Source organism: Camarhynchus parvulus, chromosome 2, assembly GCF_901933205.1.
Source record: "Camarhynchus parvulus chromosome 2, STF_HiC, whole genome shotgun sequence".
NCBI lineage: Eukaryota > Metazoa > Chordata > Aves > Passeriformes > Thraupidae > Camarhynchus > Camarhynchus parvulus.
Genome location: NC_044572.1, coordinates 20511226 through 20528883, shown reverse-complemented (window position 1 = coordinate 20528883; position 17658 = coordinate 20511226). Strand labels below are relative to the sequence as shown.

The window sequence follows — 17658 nt, the reverse complement described above, 5'->3', positions numbered from 1 at the left end:
TCTTTTATAACAGTGTCAAAGTACCTTCTTACTCTGTTCTGCCTCTTTCCATACCAATCTCATATCGGTGTTTCCCTGGATGTGCTGTACTTTCCCACCCAGAACTTCCATCAAGGAGGATTTGGAAGATTTTTTAATTCTTATAAGAGATTTCCAATATATGACAACACAGGGGTACAGCCTGCTGCGTAACAGGCTTTATACACATTTGTAGGTTTGATGCCTTGCAGGTTCACAGAACCATAGAACTTTTAAGGTTGGAAAAGACCTCTAAGACCATTGAGTCCAGCCATTAAAGCAGCTCTTCCAAGCCCACCAATAAATCATGCCTCTAGGTGCCACATCTCCACATTTTTAAACACTTCCAGGGATGGTTATTCCAACATTTTCCTGGGCAGCCTGTTGCAGTGCTTGACCACTCCTTCAGCAAATAAATTTTTCCTAATATCCAGTCTAAACCCCCCCTCGTGCAACTTCAGGTAATTTCCTCTTGTCCTGCCATTTGTCACCTGGGAGAGAGACCAACCCCCACCTCACTAAGCCCTTCTTTCAGGGAGCTGTAGAGGACAGGAGGATGCTCCCTGAGCCTCAATATAAAACATCCTGCCCTCTCACATTACCAAACTCCCCTATTCATCTGATCAGTCCGAATGACTGCAGTACTCCTACTTCTGTCCCTTCCAGTCCTTGCCGCAGGAATCACAATACTCCTTACAGACCGTAACCTTAACACCACATTCTTCGACCCTGCAGGGGGAGGAGACTCTGTTCTGTACCAACACCTTTTCTGATTCTTCAGTCATGCAGAAGTCTACATCTTAATTCTCCCCGGATTCGGAATCGTCTCCCATGTCGTAACTTACTGTGCAGGTAAGAAAGAACCATTCGGCTACATGGGAATAGTATGACCCATACTATCTATCATACTATCTATTTGAGCCCGCCACATATTCACAGTAGGAATAGACGTTGATATCCATCAAAATACCTAGTAAGTCCTATGTGTTACAAAAGCCTCTCTATGTAAAACAACAGTAAGACTGGTGTTTTCAATCCATATGGGACTCTTTAGACTGTATATTGATAGTGATCTCAAAGAAGTAGCATGCTGCTCTGTATCCAGCACAGCAAGAAGCTGTAAAATCACCAAGGCTGACTGTGCTCTAAAGGCACCTTTTCAGAAAGATCATTTAATTCCAGGTAGGTGCTTCAGCTTGTGAAGCCCAGCTAGCCGGCAAGGTTCTGCTTTTCCTGCCCTGATTCACGAGCAGGATTTGAATCCTGTTAGAAGCAGATAGTGCCATCACTGTCGGTAGAATAAACAAACAAACAAACAAATCGGCTGAAGTTCATTCATTGGGCTTCAGAGAATGCCTCTTAGGGTCCTTAAAGCCCCTCGTCCCCTCCTCGGCAGCCGCGCCCCGCTCCCGCTGGCGCCCGTGGGAGGAGTGATGGGCACGGGGGCGCAGCCCAGATCCCGCATCCCAAAAGTAGGTCTCTGTCCTCTGCAGCCCGCGCTCTGAGGAGCAACCCGGGCTTTCGAGCAGGGGTTTTCTTTGAGACTTGACTTTCTTCCCCTTATCTTTCTCCTATCCTTACCCCAGAAGAAAAGGAGAGGGATATCCTCCTCCCTCCGAGCGGGGCTGGCTAATTTTCTTGGAAGACAAACCACTGACCCAGATGCGAACGCTGTCAGAGTCGCAAAGAGGATAAAAGAAAAAAAACAAACGCCGCGCACAACGGCAACAACAACAAAAAGCAGCACCCCTCGCAGCTATCACCGCTTTGTCACCTGCACATGCCTGGAAGAAGGCTCTTTCCTCCGTTAAGGGAAAAAAAATCAGCTTAGGAAAGCAAAGTTTGAACAGCGAATTCCTGTTATTTCAAAACGCCCCATGTGACAGGATATTTCCTTATCATTTGGAGCCCAGAGTTTTCCCCTGATCCACCGGCCCTCCCCAGGCGCGGCGGAGCTGCCCGCGGGACGCCCTCTGCTCTCAGTCCGGCCATGGCTCCGTCCCTGCTCCTGCTCCTGCTGCTCCTCGGACTGCTCCCCCGGGCTGCTCCGCTGCTGGGTAAGTGCCCGCAGGGGCTGCGCCGCCGAGGCCAGCCGAAAAACGAGGGGTCCCACAGAGCCGAACCTGCTCTGGGGCTGGCGGGGGGCGTGGTGAGGAGCCGCGGGTGCAGCTGAAGCCCACGACCATGCTAAGCCTCTCTGCGGCTGATGGAGGCGGCCTCCCCTCGGGACCCTTCCTCGCCCGCATCCAGAGGTGCCCGGCGGGCAGAGCTGCCCGGCAGGGCGGCCTTTTGGATGCCCGTGGTGCTGGGGACGCCGAACAGGGCTGTCACCGGCGCTGCCTCAGTTTCCCCCACCGCTCCGATCAGTGCCTGACTGATTTAACACCATCACCAGCTTTCCCTCACAGACCTGCTCACCACAGAGGTTTGTGGAACTGCCTGGTACTGGGGCTCTGCCTGTCCTTCAGCCCTCTTGGATGGGCCCTGCTTTCATGGGGGAATGTTAGGGTAGCTGAGGTGCTGGGATGGATAGAGGTGTGAGAACAGGGGGAAGTTGTGTTGCTTGGTGATACCTGGAGTTTGAACCCACTTACACTGAGATTTCCCATGATTTCCAGCTCACAGCTACTTTTCAGTGAATGTTTTGCACCTGCCCTTTCTGAAAAACTTGTAGCATCCTTTGCTCTCTGGATTGAGATCTAGCAATGCAAATCTTTGTAACACTGCCTTGTAACCTTTCTTTGTGTAACTAGCAGCAATCAGTCTAGGCCATCTGGCAGGCAAGAGCCTGCGTAGGGAAAACAGTCATCCTACCTGCGTCTGCCTCCTTGCTCTTTCCTCTTCTGCTTCTGTTTCTGGGTTTGTTCTTCTGGTGCTCTCCATTAGTGTTTAACACTGGTAGAACTTCACTGGCTGCTCAAATTACTTCCTTATTTACGCTCACATAATCTGTGATGGTTTGGAAATGCTGCAGAGTGTGAAGTCAGTTTGGCATTCCGGAATCTCTACCGTGGAAATGATGCTGTCCAGTGAGATTCTGCAGTACTTGGCACAATTCTTAAATACAACTTAAGGCCAGAGATAGATGGCAAATAGTCACAGTGGGGTGAGTAAAGAAAAATGAAAGTCTGTGAGAAAAATTCTTTGGGGATCTACTTGGGACATTTGAGGGAAAAGATGCTAGATCTCCTTGAATGGCTGCTTGTGCACTGGTAGTGGTGAAGTTTTTTCCTAAGCCTGGCAGGTTCTTATGCATTTTAAAGACCTTCCTTCCAGGAGTAAGTTTCAAAATACGAATTACTGTTAGAAATACGTCTAATTCAAAGTACTAACATTGTGGTACTCATGAACACACTGTGGTGGACCCTAAAATGTTCCACCCACAGTTCATCTGTGGTGAAGAACGGCACCTGTTACAGAGCTCTATAACAAATGCTGCTGCAGAGCAGTGAAACACAGCTAGTGGTGCTATGTGCGATTCTGCTCAGCCCATTTCCCAGATACAGCCCATCATGTTGGCAAGAGTTGTGTAAAGCATTTACAGAGAGGACTTGGCAGGGCAGAGGAAGTGCTGCACAAATACCTGGTTTGTTTCTTCCATACAATCTAATTACTCACACAGATACTTTCATATGGGAATCCCCTTTGGTGAGCAGGATGGCAGAATAAACAGAAATAAAGCTGCAAAGTTGAGCAATACAGCACTAAGTTACAAGTCTGCTCGATGGCCATGGATTAGAGAGGAGCAACACTGGGGGAAAAGAAATCCTGCAATTACAGCTTCAGCCACAGTTGCTCCAACATCTGCTCCCTCTTGTTCTATTCTCCTGTTTTGGTGTCAGTTTATTTTCGACGCCTCCTTGGCTGAGCTGGCCCTTTAGCTGTTTGCATATGCACTACTGCCTGCATTGGGAATTGGTGGGTTGGGTTTAGACTGTTCTAATGCTTGTAAAGGCACTGTTGGAATAGTAGAGAGCCTTAGTTTTGTGTCCCTCTCCATCCCCACTGGCCAGACTGCTTTGTTCAGCTTTTTAACTTCATTTTTGAAGCCAAAACTCTGCACCCTCTCATGCTTGGATGCAATAATCCAGGCTTTTGATTTAAGGGATACTTTTTTCATGTGAAATAACATCTTCTCTTTAACACCACAAGAACCAGAAAATAAGGACTGTTATTTTAGGCCACAGATACAATTTTATGACATCTCTTTTATCCAGAAACTTTGAACATGATTTCAGGAAAAGGAGAGTTGCAAGCACTGCATATATCTGTTTACAATAACATTGTGCTAAATGCTAGTAGAAAAGCAGAATAAAAAGAAGTTGTCACCAGCAGTGATAATTATACATTTCCTTGTATTGTCTGTGAGTAAAACAGATTGGCAAAAGACAACAATTTCTGCCTCCAGTGCTCATCAGTGTTACATTACTTCCCAGTGAGTTGGAAGCCAAAGGACAAGAGAAGGAAGCTGAACTGCAGATGAGATACGTCTAGGTCAGCTCTTTCTCTGAGAGAGAGGTTATTTGTTCCCAGATTGTTCTTCTGCAGAAAAATATGATCATTTCCACATTAGAGCCTCAGCAGAGAAGGGAAGACTTTCTGTGCTAACCTGTTTTTCCCTTAACTATTTCTCCATTATAGAATTTGTTTAGTTTGGTAGTCATACACTAAAATAAATAGTATTTTAATCAGGTTCCATTCCCAGAGTCACATAAATTAATACTTCTCCTTCCTATCTCACAGTCCAGTTAAAATACAGCTTTAAAATGTTGTGCATCCTGCTACCTTATGTGAAAGAGCATGATAAAGTTACTGTGCCAAAAGGTATCTCAGGTGGATCAGACAGGAGAAATTTTCAGTCTTTCAGCAAGACTGGCTCAGAAATGTTACACTCATAGCACATCCATGTGCAAAAGATGCTAAAACTTTTCAAGTGGCTGCAACTTTGAAACCAACCTTGAATATGTGAAAATGCATGCTGTGAAGCACTGTTTACTAAGAGGGAGAAATAACCTGGGAAACTAGGAAGAGCTTTGTATATTTTCATAAGTCATGAAGAGACATAATTGGTGATGGCAAATCCATTGCTGTTGGTATTTCATTCATAATGGAGAGATGCAAGAAAGAAGTTACTGATAACTGAATTGAAAAATAAATATGTTCTACAAGAAGCTTGAGTATAAATCTTAAAAACATATCCTTCTCCTCAGTTAATACCTTAAAGATTTTAGCAGGGCTTTTGGGAACAGAGCTCTGCACTGTGAGGAAATGGAGCCTGAAGAACGTAGTGACTGTTATCATCTCCCCACGCCTGGGAGCCAGTGCTGCTGGACAGTTCAGTGTCAGGATCTGCTCCCTACAGTGTCCATGCTCCGTCATTTCAGTACTTCCCGTGGGTGCAGCTTGGATTAACACCATGAGTGTGTTTTCTCTCTTCACTTTAACCCATGCTTTAAACCTACAGGAGACACTAGGTCTACACCTCTGCTGCCTTGTGCTTTTGTGTGTAGATACTTTCACAGACACAAAACAGTTGAAATGTCCTCACATCTGAGCCAGTTGCGCCATACAGCCACTTCAACAGGTGCAGTCCACACCTTCTTTTGCTGGACAGATGATGAGATTTGCACATCAAGAGGAGTGTCCAGAGTCATATTTCATTTAGATAGCAGGTAAGGTTACTTCAAACCAAATCATTCCAGTGTTTTTTGTTTCTTTTTACAGATACTAGCATCTTCTTAATATATAATGAAGATCACAAGCGCTGTGTACTGGCTCAAAGTTCTAATTCAGTGACTACTGCTCCTTGTGTTCAAGAAAATGAGTCACAAAAATTCAGGTGGGTCTCAGATCACCAGCTTATGAGCATAGCATTGAAATTGTGCTTGGGAGTGCCTTCGAAGAAAGACTGGGTTCCCATCACCCTGTACCCTTGTGACAAGGCTAGTGAACTTCAGCGATGGGAATGCAGAAATGAGACTCTCTTTGCAATCCAAGGGGAAGATTTGTTTTTCAACTATGGAAACAAACAGGAAAGGAATATCATGCTGTACAAGGGATCTGGTTTATGGAGTAGGTGGAAAGTCTACGGAACCACAGACGATCTGTGTTCTCGAGGCTATGAAGGTAAAGTTCTGTAAATTAATTTCTGTATTTGAAACTCGTTTTTATGTGTAGGTAATTAAAATATTTTATATGTGTAGAAGAATTTCCTTAATCTTATTAATGATCAGTGAGTGTGAATTCAGGTGAAATGAGCAATACTTGAGTGGGTGTGCCTTTCATTTTTTGAGTACTTCAGTTTGGTTTTTGTCAAATTTGTCAAAGTGCTGATAGATGATTAACCGTGCATGGTAATGATTAATTTGGAGAGAATAAAAAATTCTATGGTTATTCAAAACATGTGTATAACTATTACACAGCAGTTGATGATAGCTTTTACTATTTACTACATGTGTACAAAAAGACATAGTGTAAATGTTTAGTCTGTTGGTTATATTTTTTTCCTTGGGATGCAAATATTAACTGGCAGTAAGATATTAGTTAACTCCTGATATCTTAATTTCCAGTGTATTGCAGATGTCTTCCTAGGTGTTTGAAGAGAGTTTCACAGTTGGTGCTAAAATGTTAGACAAAGAAATGAGATATTTTAAATAGTTAAATTTGAATAAGATATTTTAAATAGTTAAATTTGAAAAAGTTATGTATAATACATCTTTATATATATTCATTCATCTCCATATATATATTCATGATAAGTATCTGTAAATACATTTGACTTCCCATTTAGTATTCTTTGATAAACAGAAATGGTCACAGAGGGAGGTATGGATGCAGATTCTGTGGTTTACACTATGGCTGATTACAGTACTGGTCCTTGGCCAGAAGCCAGAATAGAAGAACCCTAGCAAAGCAAATTATGTAAAAGAAGGCAGGGGAGAGATATAATTATGTCCTGCTATTCCTTCCTCCTCTGTTTTCTAGCAGCTCTGTGAGACAGTGACCCTGGTATGTCACTTCGCCAAAAATCCTTGTCAAGTCCGGTTCCCCTGTATGTCCTTCCATCAATTAATGTGCATTACATGTGCACACACAGAAAGCTGCTTTAGTTACTTTCAGAAGTTCCATTGAGTCATTTTTTTCTGATAAAACAAAAAGTATCTTTACATGCAAATATAAAACTTACTTGGGCATAATATATTGGAGTTACTCTATGGCGTATATCTTTCAAGTTTACATGGACATGCTCTTCCATGTCCAAAATGATCAGCAGTTGACTGAGTTATTGACAGAACATTCAACAGTCTTTTGTGCTTTAAAAAATGGCATAAGTGTGTGTGTTTTGTACTTTTGATTGTTATACATGGGAAATTTAGCATGGGAAGGTACTTGTCTAAGCTCAGTTGTGGTCTGTTGTCTCCCTTAGCAAAAAAAATTTGTCTCACTGTGAACATGGGTATCAGCTTAGACCTAGAGTAAAATGAGCAATGTTCCAGTTCTAGTACAGCTGTATACTAAGCTAGCAAGCTTTCCTTGCTATAATATTTTTAATAGGATCATAAAGACGAATTCCTATATATCTCATGCTTATTAATTTTTATACATTTTTGAATTGTTGTGTCTCCTTAGATACCTACACAGTGAAAGGAAATGACAATGGAGCCCCTTGTGTGTTTCCTTTTAAGTTTGGTGGTAAATGGTATGCTGACTGCACAGATGCTGGCAGATCAGATGGCTGGTTCTGGTGCGGAACCACCTCGGACTATGATGTTGACAGGAAGTATGGATTTTGCCCAATGAAATGTAAGATTTTTACATTCACAGTTCTGCTGTGCTCTTACTCAGCTGCCTGGAAATATGTCCATAACATGTGCTTCATAGTTTGAAATGTCTCTGTTTAGCCTGCTTTCCTTTTAAGAGCAACATAAATATCCAAATATAGGACCCAGCATAAAAAACATTGCCCAGTTATTTTTGGGTGAAAGTATTTTAATTGTATTCTGGAATCTCTATGTACACCATTTACTTAAATAGAAAGTAAATTAGGTGCTTACATTAGCATAAGTAGTATATATAAAAGGTCAAAAAGTAGAAATCTATGAAGTGGAACTGAAAGCTAGAATACAGTTTAATTGAAAATTAAAATTACTTAGGAGAATGAGTTGCCTTTTAGACATGAAGGAACTTTCTTGAACTCTTTAGTACATCCCAGTGTTTCCCAAATCTGTGTGCTGTATTTTAGTTCTGTCTTTTAACTCAATTAGAAGTATTTGCATTCTAAATTCCCTGGTTTGCATATACTTGGTGTTTAAAATGCAGTATTATCAAAATGCAGAACTTTATTTAGAAACGTTGATCATCCTTTAAGTAAATGGGAGTAATTTATGCCTGCATGTATTTGAGTTCTTTTAAATTTTAATGAATTTTCTCTGGACCTCTGTAAAATATGTACTAAACGTTTTTTCTGCAAGCTGATTCTTCTGTCATGCTGAGAAGGGTAGCACTTTTCCCTCCTTTCTTTTTTATTATTGTGTTTTGCTGTAAAGCTCCAGCTGACTGCAAGCAGAGATAAGGAGAAAAATATGCCTTTCCTTTGATGTGAAGAAAACTGTTTGGGTTGATCTTAACTGATTTGATGACAAAATACTGGTGTCCTTTCCTGATTTCCATGAATGTTACATTCAGTATTTCAGAAAATAAAAAACTGCACTTTTTTTTTTACTTCTATGCCAATATAATTTTCAGGACAATAAAGACATGCTGGGTATATCAATCCCATTAATAAAGCACATGCAAAGCTGACTTAAGAATACTCCCTGCATAGTATTATTTGAGTACAACAAATAGGAGGCATCATTAAAATTTTGTTTAATTCTTTGGCATAATTCAAGGAAATCCATTCAGATGGCAGTGATTGTTTTTGAAAAAAACTGTTTTATGCTGACTGCCTGCATGTTTCCTTCCTGATTCTTCAGTACTAGCTATAAAATATTCAGGCTTGGGTCATATATTTTAGTGAGAGACAGGCCATAGTAGCAGAAGTTTTAGTCATCTCTATGAAAGAGAAATGAATGAGATATGAGAGTGTTGTAAGTTAATAAACTTCAGCAACACCTTTGAAAATAGGATGTTTAAGTTTGTGTGTGTTAAAGTTTATTTACTAAGAATAAAGTGTTGTTTCCTAAACTGTCTTCTTAAAGAGACCAAGGGTGCAAACATGAAAATATGTGATGCAAACTTGCAACTGGGGCCAGGACCTTCAGTGAAATGTCTGTGGCTGACCCAGTCACTTCTCATTGTGACCAAAACCACCTCAGATGTTCTCCAAAATGAAGAGGGCATGAGGCTGCACCTGCGACAGTTCTTAAAATCAATAGAGGCTGAGAAATTTTATCAGTGGAGGTGCCATAATTGTGATTATGACCCTTTATTTGGTGATTTAGAAAGAGAGGCTGAGACAGTAACAGCAGAAGCTTAAACCCCAAGTAAAGGAACTGAGCAGGACAGAGCAAACAATTTTTAGTAGCCTGGGAAATGCTGCTTCTTTATAGGTTACACCATGTCTTCTGAACTGTATGCTGCACTTCAAAGAAGGTGTTGGGAAGAAAACAAGTTGCACAGTGTAAGACCATCAGAAGAGTGACTATAGCTCTATTCCAGTGGGAAAAAGTCCATTGAGGCCTCTCTTGACAGATGAAGGATTCAGAAACCCTTCTGAAGGGTTTTTTATGCATTAAGCAATGCATAAAAATGCAGGTGACTAGGACAGAAACAAAACCTGCAGAAAATAAATGCATGCTGAATCGATCTGTGTAGGGATAGAGTTCAGATTTTTATTAATTTTCTACTTATATACTGAGGACAGGTGTGATTTAACATTAATTTAGCTTAGGTGCTAAAATATATTATTCCAGGAAAGTGTTTCATCTTTTTGTTTCTCTGGGGAACTAAGCTTTAAACAATAGCATACAGATTTTCCAATATCCTGCTCTGTAATCCTGCATTTGAACTCTCAAAACTCAGGCATCTTAAAAGCAAATTTTCCAAGACTTAGAAATGAGTTTGATTTTTATCAAAGGCCAAAATTCTACAAGAGAGCACCATATGGAAGTCAGCTATAAATTATGAGATGGGGAACTGAGGTGGAAGGTTGGATGAATGCCCAAGACTTGTTTACCTCTTCTCTGTAATAATTACACAAGAGTTATAAACCCCTTACTATCAAATCAGAGCCAGTTTTCTTTACTGAATTATAGATTTTACTATTTTTGCTATATTAATTTTATCCCAGGTTTGTGCACAGGGATTTATGATCTTTTAGAACATAGTGTAGCAAAGAAGTTTTGGTTCTGATAGTTATAAAATATTTTGGACAGAAGTTGATTTGTGGGTAATGATAATCACATGAACGTTACCATTTTTACTGAAATGTCATTATTAGAGTAGGTTATATTTTATTTCTTTAAAAAATGAAGATAATGTGAAAAAAGACGCACTTAATATTACCTATAGATAATCAGATTTAATACAGGAAAAAGTGGAACTGGTAAGTGACCTCCAGGTATTTAACATGTATCATGCTTTGTTTTGAGTTTTATTTATTGTTCTGTTTCCCTGTATTTGCAGACTGAAGTATTCTAAGCATTCTGAATTCAGATAAGGCCTCTTTCTCTCAATTTTTTCAGATTGCAACTTGAGAAGCTGATAAAGGCTTCAGGAATTCAGGTTTTTTCTTTCTCCTTGTTGGCAGACCTGCACTGATCTCTGCTGTGTTCTGCTTCAGTCATGCAACTTTATTCCCTTTATGTTATGTTTAGCTCAGTGCTGGGACCTCACGTAGGTTCCATTTTTGGCAGATCAAGATCACGCTGTTTTCTGTTTTTCTGTTGCTTGTTTGTGGAGAAACAATTGAGATGAGGCAGGAGAGACTGCAGCAGTGTAAAGAATGTGGTACCTTCTGGGGCAGCTTCTACTCTTGGTTCCTTTTGGGTGATGCTCTCACTGGCATTGCCTGAAAGTGCCATTCAGGTATTCAAGGAGTTCAGTCAGGCTTTGTGGCAGAGGAGAAAGTCATGCCATGTCAGACACATGCTTACGGAATCAGGAATTGCAGGGGAGTTTGAGATGGATATGATGATGTCAGCTTTGCATTCAGCACTTGGGTCTGATTACCACAATCAGAGTAAGAAAATCCATGGCCACTTTATATAGTGACCCAAATCAGTAAAAAAATTTGGGGTTTATCTCAGAAAAAAGGTCAGCTTGATATGCACCTTAGCTAGCATCAGCCTGAAAGTTTTTAGTCTTTTTCTCCACATTCACAAATCAACTCTTTTAGCATGTTTTTAGCCACTTATTGTTTACCTTAAACAGCAGATTCTTTTGTACCAGAGAAAACGGTGACATTGTCTAATTCCCTGTCTACTGTCCTGGATCTACTATTACATTAGAGAACCTCAGGATTCCTTTCAGACCATTGTCTATAGCAGTGTTCGGGCATTTGTTGTCTTTTGCTATGCAATTTTTTGGGTATATTTTATCTGGCTCTGTCTTCATGATGAGTTACAGCATTTTCGTTTCTCCCTGTAGTTACTAGTAATGATTTGTGGAACACAGACCCTTTAACAAATGTCCAGTACCAGATAAACTCTGAGACAGCTCTGAAGTGGCATCAGGCAAGAAAAAGCTGTCAGCAGCAGAAGGCAGAGCTATTAAGCATCACAGAGTTGCATGAACAAACATACCTGACAGGTAGGTTAATATTATCCATTGTTTCCTTAAAAAAGTGTATTATTGCAACAGTGACACGAATATGGCATGTTCCATCTTGAAGATTATATTTGTTCAATTCTGGTAACTAGTAAATTGAAATAGTTATGTGGAATGATTCATCTGGAAATATAGGACAGAAAATATTTATTTTATCATGATTAAATATTGCCATAAACTAATAGTGACATAAAAATACATCAATTAAGTAATGTAGGCAATAAAGAATGAATGTTGGAATGCAGAAAAATGCAAAGCAGTTTGTAAACTGATTATGTAGATATCAAGATTGCATCCTTTTGCACTCTTCTTGTAGTGTGTATTAGTCAGCAGTTTTGCCTATTTCACTAAAGCCATTACATCTTCAATATATCCTAAGATATGAAAAGAAAAACAACTAATAAGCAAAAGGACTTATAAATATTCTCTTTTAGTTTCAATCTCCTTCAATGCTTTTAGGAGTTTCCACACCTCTCTTATGAGAAAATTCTTAAATTTTACTTGAATATATTTACATTCTACATTGAGAAAATACTCTTTATTACCTTCTCAGTCTGTGTACGAACATTAAATAGTTCACTGATTCATCTATTAAATAGATTAGAAAATATTTTGAATACGGTACATCAGTTGAAAGATAAAATATTCTATACTATAACCTATATGTTGTATTCTCTAAATTTTTAGAATAAGAGGATTAGAGAATGGTTTGGGTAGAAAGCTGAACATTTAAAAATCATCCAGTCCAACTTCTCTGCCATGGTATGGGACATCATGGATTCAACTAGGCTGCTCAAAGTCCCATCTAACCTGACCCTGAACAATTTCAATGATGAGGATCCACAATTTCTCAAGGCAACCTGTTCCATCAACATTGTAAAAAATGCCTTCATTATATCCAATCTAAATCTGCCCTCTTTCATTTTTAAACTATTATCCCTTGACGTTTCACTACAAGCCCTGGTAAAAAGTCTTCCCCCAAATTTCTTAGAAGTAAGTCCTTTTCATTTATTGAAAAGCTGTGATAAGGTCTCCCCAGAGCCTTCTCCTCTCCAGGCTAAACAACCTCAGCTCTCTCAGCCATTCTTCACAGGAGGGATGTTTCAGCCCTCTGATGAATTTTCCTGCCTCCTCTGGACACGCTCCATGCCTTTCTTGTACTGGGGACCCCACAGTTGAACACAGCATTCTGAGTGGATCCCCCCAGAGAAGGTGAGGGTCAGAATCCTTTCCCTTGCCCTGCTGCCCACGCTGCTTTGGAGGCAGCCCAGGACACATTTGGCTTTCTGGGCTGTGAGTGGACATGGCCAGGTCATGTCCAGCCTCTCATCCATGAAGTCCTTCTCTGCTCTCAATCCATTAATCCCCTAGTCCATATTGATATTGTAAATTTCCACGACCCAGGGATAGAACCTGGTGCTTGGCCTTGTTGAACTTCAATGGGCCTGCTCCTCAAGCCTGTCAGAGGCCCTCTGGTTGCCATTGCTTCCCTCCAAACACACCTCTCAGCTGAGGTGTCATCTGCAAACTTGCTGAGGGGGCACCCAATCCCACTGCTATGTGATGTAGATATTGCTGACGGGGCACCCAATCCACTGTGAGTGACGTAGATATTGATAATATTGGTCCCAATACAGACCCCAGAGGGACACCACTTGTTACTTCTTTCCATTTGGATTCTAAGCCACTGACTGTAGCTCTTTAGATGCAGACATCCAGCTAATTCCTTATCCATCTAGCAGTGCATTAATCAAATCCATATTTCTCCACTTTAGAGGAATGAGAAATGTATTTTTAATGCTATGAACAATTTGTTCTGTCTAAACTTCTGTTTTCAATTTAAAGATTTGGTCAAAACATGGGTTGTTTTTTAAATGACTGTAAGAAAATTGCTGTTGAAATTCGTGCTCAAGGGAGCAAACTGGTGCTGACACAGAAGGTAGCTATTACTTGATGTGTTTTAATTGCAAACTGATAGATAGGGCTGCTAAATGTATGTGAAGATCAGTTTTTCATTATACAGATACCCTGGCAGTACTAGGATTTCCTGTCATGCTCAGTTCTCAATTCTCCTAATGACAAATTGTTTGTCCAGAAGAAGTAATAGAGCATGTTAATGTGTTGATGAAAAACCAGGTCTGAGATTCCAATTTCCAGTCAACTACCTCTCCTTTTAAGTTTGCCACGCTTCAAGTGCTGCCCATCGCTGTGGTGTCAAAGAGAGCAACCTGCAATCTTGACATGATGCCATCAGTAGAGGCAGAAACAAATGATACATATTGCACAATCATTTTCTGTGAACTATGCAGAAACACACTTAAATTTAAAAAATCAGCAGGCATCCAGCTGCTCTTCCAAGCCTCATACTAAGGGCAGAGATAGACAATTGATTAGTACTGACTATGTACAATGTTCAGCAGGGCCATACATAAGCATATTTCTAAGTGCTTTTCAGAGCTAGAGGAATAAATTTGAATTGTTTTTCTTTTTTTTTCAAAAACTTAACATTGGCTTAGTGACTTAACATTGGCAAAAGAACTGAAATTGATCAGTCTGAAAAACGCACAAGATATGCTGTTAAAAAGATGGTGTTTGCAATGATTGCATTTTAATGTATTTTGATAGATGAGAACAGGTTTTTACACTGTGAAATTCACACTTGTAAATTTTGTGGAAGAGAAAATAGACACTGGGAAACTTTATCTTTCATTTTAGAACACTGATTTTTGGTTTTGTGACCTTTTCTGCAACTTTATCAATTTAATATTTTATAGTTCTGATAAAAACAAGTTTCATGTTTATTATCAATGATAGCAGAGTCATTTTGTTTTCTGTTATAATAAAGTTCTTCAAACCTAAATATGTCAAAACTCTAAAACTAAACTGACTAATGTAAGATGACTGGTTTATCAGGTTTAGCATAACCACCTTAACTAGAATGTTAAAAATTGTTAAAACTTGTACTAGGAAAAAGGAGAAGGTTTAACAGGAATTCAGCTCTCAAGTTTTGAGGAGTGTTTGCTCTTGCTGCAGACTTGCAATGTCTCTCTCTGTCTCTGTAACCCAGGTCTGACTCGCACACTGAGTTCAGCTCTCTGGTTTGGCCTCAACAGTTTGAATTTCAACAGTGGATGGCAATGGGTTGGTGGGGCTCCTTTTCGGTACTTAAACTGGGTTCCAGGTAAGGTTAAATGCATTGCTACTCGGTTCAAAAGGCAAAAATTTGGTCATTGTGTAACAAATATCTTTTCTAGCACTCTATTCTCCTGCAATTATTGAACTTGTTTTGATGCTGAAAGATTCTGGTAGTGATTATAAACACTATGAGTAATGGCCCTTATGCTAGGGATATGTCCCAGGCTTAATTTATTATTCATAATGGAAATGGTAGGCTCAAAATCCACAGGAAAGTTTTAAGTCATTTGTTGACACTTCATTTGCTTATCTTCCTAATTTATTTTATTTTTGAATGTGGAAGAAATCAAGTGCTGTAGAAGTCTTAATTTGTGAGATTAGAGTGATCAATGGTGGGGTGATTTTGTTTTTTTTTTTTTTTTTTTTTCTTCAAATTCCTTTCCAATTTGTTTTTGTTCAATTTCTTTTATTTGCTTCAAGAATAGCTTTTCATTTTCATTTGGGATTAACCTACTCTCAGCAGTAACACATATCAAGCTGAACATTTGAGGCTAGACTACTTTGACAGAAGCCCAGCTACTCCACAGCTGTGGCTGCAGTGTTGAACTCTGGTGCCATCATTAAAAAGTTTCTGTGCCATCTGTGCAAATGGTGAAGGGCTGCATCTCTGGTTGACTACTCAGAGTGCCTATGTAATAGTGGTTTTTGCAGGACCCTTGCCTTGCTCCTTTGCACTATTCAGGGATCTTTTGGAGACTAATTTAAAGTAGATGTCTGAAGTTCTGCAGTGTAAATGCTCTTTATCTTCACTGAGCATTTAATCACCAGTAACTAAAAGTGCCTGCTCCAGTGTATCACCCAGGGCCTCCCTTGTGTAGATAAGGCCAAAATCACGTTTTAGGCGGACAAACTTCTTGAGCAGGCAAGCTCTGAAGAGTGATTTGAACTACTTTATAAATAGCTCTCCAGTGGAGTGAGCACAGAGGCAAACAGATGAACTGCAAGTTGCTGTGGAGGTATTTACAGGTCTGTAGTCTGAGTGCACTGATGAGAATCTGCACACAAGGAGGAGTGGGGGAAACAGTTCTGAGATCGAGCCAAAGCAGCAAGAGGAGCTGTTAATGGTTGTAAAAACTGCAGACAACTCTCAGTTGTACTGTAAAGAATTAAATAGTTAATATTGGGTTTGATGTAATGAAAATGAATTCTATTTATCCTTAACTCCTTACAGTCCTTAATTTCATTCAAAGGTAATACTCTACTCTTATGTCCATATAACATATTTTATATTTGTGCTATCTCCATCATGACTTTATGTTGGCTCTGCCTCCCTGTCTCATCCCCATTACACTGAATGCTTAAGAACTGGCTGTTTTTTCATTAACACATTTTAAGGAAATTTACAGAAACTTCAGATTTTTCCATCACACTAGCCCTAAAGTAATAGAAAAAAAAAAATGAACTTTTATGAGTGTTCAAACAAAACTGATTTTGCTTAGACATTTTGGGGATCTTGCTGCCAATAGCTGTACTTCTTTGTGCAATAAAACAATTTAAAATTGTATTTTTGAAGTGAGCATATTTATTTCTCCTATGGGAAGAAGATAGAACATGACTGCAAATACAAGACTATATTTAATCTAAAGTAATGAAATCATAATGATATAAGAAAATGTCAGTGAGCAATCTTGAACTCTAAAAATATTGTTCTGTTTTGTTTATTCTGTGTAGCACCAATGTTTGTTATGTAGTATAGTGGTGTATGGTCAGAAATTAAAGAAAAAACATGCTAAGTTTAGTAACAGTATGTCAGATCTTGAAAAGTTCACCTGGTTTATTGCTGAAATTTATTCTGTTCTACAGCTTCTACTTTTCTTCTAGGTATTTTTATTAGTATTAGTACTAACCAATTATAACAAAAAGATACCAATATCCTGACATTGTCATGTTGTTTAGACAAATGAAATTCACTGCAGCAAAACAATTACTTATTATTTTTCTTATACTGAGTACAGAATTCAGCTACCTTATGGAACAGTTTTTTTTTTTAACCTGAAGACTGTCCTCTGGAGCTTAGACATTCTCTATTTAAAAAAGGAAAAAATCCCAAAGAAAATAAACACATACACTGTAACACCTTCTACCAGGACTTTGAACACGTAAAGAGGCTGTAAATTTGCAACTTGTGGGCGCTGTGGAAAAATTTTCTCTTAAGAGAATGAACTTCCCCCTTCAGGTTAAAGGACTGTCATGTACCACAGCTGTCTATGTGTTATGCAAGTTATGGTTGAAGTGTGGACCAGAAAGAAAATGTGAGAGCTGGGACATGGTGTGCTTATACTCTGTTGTTGATGAGAATTGTGGTGGTAGTTTTTTGTTTTGTTTGGGTTTTTTTGTTTTGTTTTTTAAGGCCATCCTTCTCCAGAACCTGGAAAAATCTGTGGGGCATTGAATCCTGGCAAAGGTGCTAAGTGGGAGAACTGGGAATGTGACAAGAAACTTGGCTATATTTGTAAACGAGGAAACGCTACTTTAGAATCTTTCATTATTCCTAGAGGTAGGTTTGGTAATAAACCCTCAACAAATTCTTTGTGACCAGTGTTTTTTATCTGTAACTGGAAGAGGTGTTATTGCATGTGGTAAAACCAAGCAAAGGACTCTGTAGACTGTGGTTTGACCAAGATTCCCTCTAAAAGTAAACAGTGAGTACTTCCTTTTTGCTCTGGTCTCCCTATT

At 39.5% G+C, this 17658-nt stretch overlaps 1 protein-coding gene across 1 annotated transcript in view; it reads left to right on the top strand.

Annotated features, from left to right (window-relative positions):
• Positions 1-1617: 1617 nt before the first annotated feature.
• Positions 1618-17658, top strand: part of LOC115917211 (macrophage mannose receptor 1-like) — a 52693-nt gene continuing 36652 nt past the window's right edge. The window contains exons 1-6 of the mRNA XM_030970953.1: positions 1618-2075; positions 5743-6144; positions 7648-7821; positions 11608-11769; positions 14855-14968; positions 17333-17479. Of these exons, the coding sequence (XP_030826813.1) occupies positions 2009-2075; positions 5743-6144; positions 7648-7821; positions 11608-11769; positions 14855-14968; positions 17333-17479 (1066 nt within the window). The 5' untranslated portion in view covers positions 1618-2008. The remainder of the gene's footprint in view (positions 2076-5742; positions 6145-7647; positions 7822-11607; positions 11770-14854; positions 14969-17332; positions 17480-17658) is intronic.